This window comes from Callospermophilus lateralis, chromosome 5 (assembly GCF_048772815.1).
Source record: "Callospermophilus lateralis isolate mCalLat2 chromosome 5, mCalLat2.hap1, whole genome shotgun sequence".
Lineage (NCBI taxonomy): Eukaryota > Metazoa > Chordata > Mammalia > Rodentia > Sciuridae > Callospermophilus > Callospermophilus lateralis.
This window is the reverse complement of record NC_135309.1, coordinates 79,924,653-79,930,726: the sequence shown is the minus strand read 5'-3', so window position 1 is coordinate 79,930,726 and position 6,074 is coordinate 79,924,653. Positions and strand designations below refer to the sequence as shown.

General features: G+C 40.1%; 1 protein-coding gene across 2 annotated transcripts in view; it reads right to left on the bottom strand.

The window, feature by feature from the left end:
- Positions 1–224: 224 nt before the first annotated feature.
- Positions 225–6,074, bottom strand: part of Efna5 (ephrin A5) — a 277,348-nt gene continuing 271,498 nt past the window's right edge. For both annotated transcript variants that reach the window (XM_076856947.2, XM_076856945.2), the window contains one exon: positions 225–4,684. In XM_076856947.2, the coding sequence (XP_076713062.1) occupies positions 4,563–4,684 (122 nt within the window). In that variant the 3' untranslated portion in view covers positions 225–4,562. The remainder of the gene's footprint in view (positions 4,685–6,074) is intronic.

The window sequence follows — 6,074 nt, the reverse complement described above, 5'->3', positions numbered from 1 at the left end:
CAAGGCTGAAATCTCACCATTCTCTCAACAGAATATCTGGAATGTGCCTATCTTAGATACTTGGCCATTTTGAACCCTGCATTCTTTGAGCTTCCCAGGCCCTCTCTTGTGCATGTCGTATTATCTTTTTTGTCCACAAAGATTTTGAAAAATCAGCAGAGTACAAGTAGCCCCTGAAATAAAGGCGTCATTCAAGGAACAAAGAAGTAGAAGGAGGGATCCAATTAAAATGATGAAAATCTTTAATTTTTATTTAGGTATACTTGTACGGACACGTGTATATACAAATACAGATTGTATGGGTTTGTTTGTGTGTGTTTTTTTTTTTTTACATTTTCTTTTACGTTTATATAATGTCAGCATTTCAAAACAGCACTCGATGAGTAAGTGCAAAGGAACTGCAAAGCAGGGCAGTACAAGCACAGGACCACACGGAGCTGGACTTCACACCCAGACGCACACACAATGAGTGGCTTCAATGGGGTGTCAAGAGTAAGCATGGAAAGCGGATTTTGACTCATGGGTAACCTCCAACATGCCAGCATCTATTAAACTGTACAGACAATGGGAGCAAGCCCATTGTAGGGAGATTTGTCTCACATCCGAGCAGCTCTGGGGCAAATGCATGGGAAAAACTCAGTGATGCCAAACCAGAGACAGACCTGCCCATTCACGGCTCTGAGGGAAAGTAAAATGTAGGAGGAAAGCGAGAGACAAATAATAATAATTTTAAAAAGCATAAAAAGTTGAGGGAGTTGTAAGGCAAACCAGGGTGCTGGTGGAGGTGGTTTTTCAAAACAAAAGCCAGTGACCACAACTTTGAGAGCAATGAATGGAAGGGAGGAGCTAAAAACTGTTTTTCTAATTTTTTGAAACTAATAAAAAATGGCTGCAGCCGTTGCTAAGGCACCGGAGAAAAACAGAGTCCCTGAAAATCTACAGGTACAGTGTGACTCTTCCTCTCACATTGTACAGAGGGAAACAGCTCCCATTTAATCTTCCTAAAGGGATTGGTTTGCAACCTTTCCTGTGCCTGAGCTGCACTTGATACCGACAAGACTTTTCCTGGGAAAAATGAAACAGTCCATGAAACAACCATAAACAGAAAACCAAACCAAAGTACAGAACCATTACTAAATTCTCCAAACCTTTTCAAACCACATGCTTAGGGTAGGGGAGGACCATAGGGCTCCAACATCAGACCTTGAAAACATTGAGGACAAGATATTGGTCAAAAAAGTCATGTTGTTCCAGGTCCCAAGATGATGGAGTCTTAAGCTTAGATGGGTGATGACCACATGAGTCCTGTATATGGAGCAGTGTCTCAGCCATTTGTGACTTTTCTTAAGAATGTACACACTGGATGTTTCAAAGCCTCAATGCATGTTTTGTATCCTGAAAGTCTATTGTTCTCACTTACAAAAGACATAAGAATCAAATTAATACTTTATTATCAAACACTATATACAACAGAGGTTGCTAATAATACAGAATTTAAAGAACGCTTTTTTTTTTTTTAATGTTTTTCTTTTCTTTCCTCTGCCACCCAAGAAAGTACAATACAAAACAATAGTCTAAACTAACACGAACTGTTACCTGGTCTATTACAGGATACACGGTATCCACTAAACAGACAGATCCTTATTTCCCTGCTTCATGTTGCAAAGCCCTTGGCAACCAGGGGCAAAGGTCGCTGGGGTTTTACCAACTGGGGCTGAGGGGCAGTCATGGCTGCCCTTCAGTCTTTGAATTTTTTTTTTTTAAATTAAAAGCTGCTACAAAGTTACATGACATCCTCCTAAGCCCCCAGAGGATTGTAACACCACTACAAAAGGCCACCAGCGTTTTTTTGGACAAGATGAAAACTGTCTGATACCAATCATCTTCTTGAAAACTCCACGGCAATTGCATTAGCTATGATTATGTCATTTATAGGTTGAGAAGCATATTGTCTACTGGTGTGGAAAGTCTTGCTAATTTTTTTTAACTTAATTTGTGGTGGCACAATAGTGAAGTAAAAGGGTCTAATTTCCCTGTGAAAAATGAAAGACAATGGCAGAGAGGGCCATGAGTAATTATTTCATTATTTGTTAGAGACAAATGCTAGAAAAACCACAGAAGTCACCATTTCTAAAATGAAATTAGCACTGCTAATGTAGTTATGACTAACTGGAATTATTACAGGATTGTTTGATTTCCTCGGCTATAGAACATGCAGTATTATTTTCGTTCTGCCTATTGATCCATTTTAAAAGGTATCTTTTTTTCCCCCTACCCAAGTCCCACTGGACCAACAAGCCTGTAACTATTAATAAAAAGAATAAGATTTCTGGATACTACTGAGAGTATTAAGCTTATAAATAGCTAAATGAAAAAGGAATTGAATGCTGTGGACTTTTGTTTCAATGAAATAGTGGGTGCCTTCTGTGATAAGACTCTGCCACTCCAGAGAAGTTCCTGATATTGGGGAGAAGGGTTGATGGTATCTGCGAAGCTGGCAACCCCACTCACAAAGTTCCAAGTGAGAACAGACTCAGCAGTAACATCCACTCTAAACCATCAGGTAAGCCCAGATTACATTTCAACATGTGTACAACTCTCTAGGGTGCAGCACATTTACAGCTGCCTTTCATTCACATATTTTTTTAATTCAAAACTAGTCACAATTCTAAGCAAATTCCCATTCATGAAGTCCGTCTATAACATGACCCCCCCTTTTTTTTACATATACATTTTAAAAAACGAATATATAAAAATCCTTATTTTGCTGGAATGCTTTCAAATTTTTCACATTTTACATGATCATTGCATTTATTGACTTGCTTAATTATTTCGAAAGGCATGGTTTCTATTGACATGTCGTGCAATAGCATAAAAGGCTAGATCACTTTTCCATTGGTCTGACACTTCTCCCTGTCTAGGCTTTGGAGTTTAAAGTTCATGACAGTCCCACCAGTAGAAACCCCAAGGCTCACATTTCCTGGTAATCAACTGGAAACGTCCCCTGTTGCCTATGCTAAGATTCCTTAAACAGGGTCATCCTGTGTTTATTCTCCTTCTGCCCCACCCCCACAATGAAACAAGATAGCCCCCATATTTCTAAATGTATCAAGGGATACCACTTTTTCTCACAAGTTTAAATAGGACAAGCATATATACTCACTCTCAGCATAAAGTATATCTAAATAATGTATTTTCTATTCTAGTGGATTTTTAAAAAAATATTTTGTTAAAGTCTTTGGGACTCCATCTTGTTTATCTCCCACAGATAAACACGTGTTCCCCCTACGCTTTAGGCTGTGTCAGAAAGGGAAAGAATATAAAATCAATGCTTGAATTCTTTTATTCCAAACTTTGGAATTTTTATTCCAAATTTCCCTTTAGCCCTCCCAAGTAGTGCTGATTGACTCTCCTGGTGACAGGGGTTTTTTTTTTGTCTGAGCCCCCTGCAGTTGTGGAGTGTGGAGCAAAACGTGGGCATTGGGGTGGGAGTCGGGAAAAGGCCACAGCACACTGGCGCTCCAGCAAAGCCAAATCACATCTCCTCTGGCCACTGACATCCTTTCCTTGGTACATATCATCCCCCAGAGGAGCAGCCAAAGCTATTCCACTCTGTAATCATCAACCCTGGCTTGTCAGCCTTGGGGAAGGTCACTTTATTCATAAAAATGCCTCTTTGAGTTTCTTAAAAAAAAAAAAAAAAAAAAAAAAAAAAAAAAGTTGTAGCACCATGGTGATCTTTATTCAAAGAAAAAAAAAAAAAAAAAGATCTGGTGTGCACTGCCCAGTCACCAAAAAAATTAGAGGCACTCACACATACACACCCCCACCAAACATAGTTTGCTCTGTTTTCACACTTGCTCTGTATTAGCATTCCTGCACCCAACTCGCCTCCTGGAAAAAAAAGGCTTCTTTTACAGAATACAAGTTTTGCTGTCAAGAATGCTTTAAGACAGTCATATTTTAAAAAAACCCAGTGTCTCAACCTTTTAGAAGCCTGTTCATTTATATACTCCTAGAGGAAATGGTGTAATATTATATCTATTTTTAATACCTCCCCTCTGGACCTGACATGGTGACATGATGCCCTGCATGATCATCTTACAGTCCTGAATGAGAAGGCATAAATATTGTATAGGAGAGTGAAACCCTCCCGGGCCTGGCCATCACTGGCTGCATCTGCCACTATTCTTCCTTGTCCATATACCATCCACACAGTGTGCTAACGGAAGTGAGCTCTTAGAGGAGAATGCACAGGAGCTGACGAACCACTGGTGTCACTACGACAATTTGGCATTTTCACCTGGAGTCCATTTAATTTGGAAGGGGTGAGAGAAGTCAAGGGCAAGGGCTGGGGGTGGGGTGAGGGAGGCAGCAACTAGTTTATTCAGTCCCCCCAACCCCAAGTTTTTGTTTAGAATTCAGACTGAAGGAAAGAAAACAAAAATCTGACATCTGCCAAAAACCAATAACAAGTCCCTTCTTAGGATGAGCAGTTAGGTGGATCTCTGGTGTTCCAAGACCCTGATGTTTTCTGTGACAGGTGACGGGAGGAGACTGTGCTATAATGTCAAAAGCATCGCCAGGAGGAACAGTAGGATTGCCAAAAGGCGGCTGGGTATCCTTGGTGTTTGTGCCGCGTTCTCGCCGCGGGATGGCTCGGCTGACTCATGTACGGTGTCATCTGTTCAAATAGAAAGCACACATTCCAATGAGATTTCACATCCTTAATAACTCTCTTGCAGCAGCCTGCTGTTAACAGACCTCGCCACCCTCTGCAAAGTAGGGTAATGAACCTTGTGCCACCATTGACTTTCATGTCTGCATAATCACTCATTATTTACAGCAAACAAAGGAGAGGCAGAGAAAATTGGACTTTCTTGGCAATATTAATACTTTCCTTTAAAACTGAGGGGAGAAATTGTGCATACACTATAACCTTCACTATGTGAGTTACTTTGGTTTGCTAACAGTCAGACTTGTCTTGCACAAACTTGAAATATCAAATATATGTTTTAAATCTAAGATGCCACAGGGAGGAAAGTAACATGTTGGAGAGCGTAGGGGAAAGAGGCAGTTATGTTGGCATATTAGTGGTTAACCAGAATGGGCTGTTCATTTTCCTCTCTTTAGTCATTTCATAGGATTAGTGTTGAATGCTTTGTTGGCGGGTGCTGAGGTGAATTTTCAAATATAAAAAATTAAATACCAAAACAACAGCATTTTAAATAAACTATATGTAATGCCCAGTAAACTTCAATAAACTGGTACCCACTGGTTTTCCTTCAATTAGGAATCAATTATGCTGCTATTTCCATTACTGGCCCTGTATCTCCAGGATTAAATTACTTGAACTTGACTATTTTTATTTTTATCAGGCTGAAGCTTGGCACATAAATTATCAGCATGGATGCAAATTTTCTTCTAAATAAAATGGATTAAGTGAGTTAAGCTTCTTTTATTTAGCTATAAAGTGTTCTACGAGGCTGCCTCTGACTTTGGATAGCCTCCCTGATCTGCATGATTAACAGGCTTAACTTTGAAATGGGAACTTTGCAGTAATTAGTGCCCAAAGATAGATGGAGGCTTGCCCGTGAGCGAGCCGTGCTATTTTGTAGCATGGCCCATCTTCTTCCTTCCACCTGGTCTCACTTGTGCTTTTAGACTAAATGACCTCTGAATGACTTGCTCCTGGGGCCAATAGTGGTCCTCTGTGCAGATTTTCAGCATCCTGTAGGAGTTCGGCAATTGCCAACTGGGATTCACTCAGTGGTCAGAGAGAATGATAGGTAATAAGTGAGACCCTAGTGTGACTATTCCCAATTAAGTAGATCTCAAAAGATAATCCCCAACTATCCCTGAGAGGCTCACCTTGAGCCCCTTAATGGGTTAACTATCCATTATTTTAAATTCATTTATATTTTCCTACTACATGACACATCACAATAAGGACACTTTTTCTTGCTGGGCAGAGTCACAATCACAATGGATGTCTCTGCTCATCACATCCATTTCTCATGTAAACTAAGAAAGACATTTTCTCAGCTGGGCATTTTTTGCCCCTAGCTCTCTGA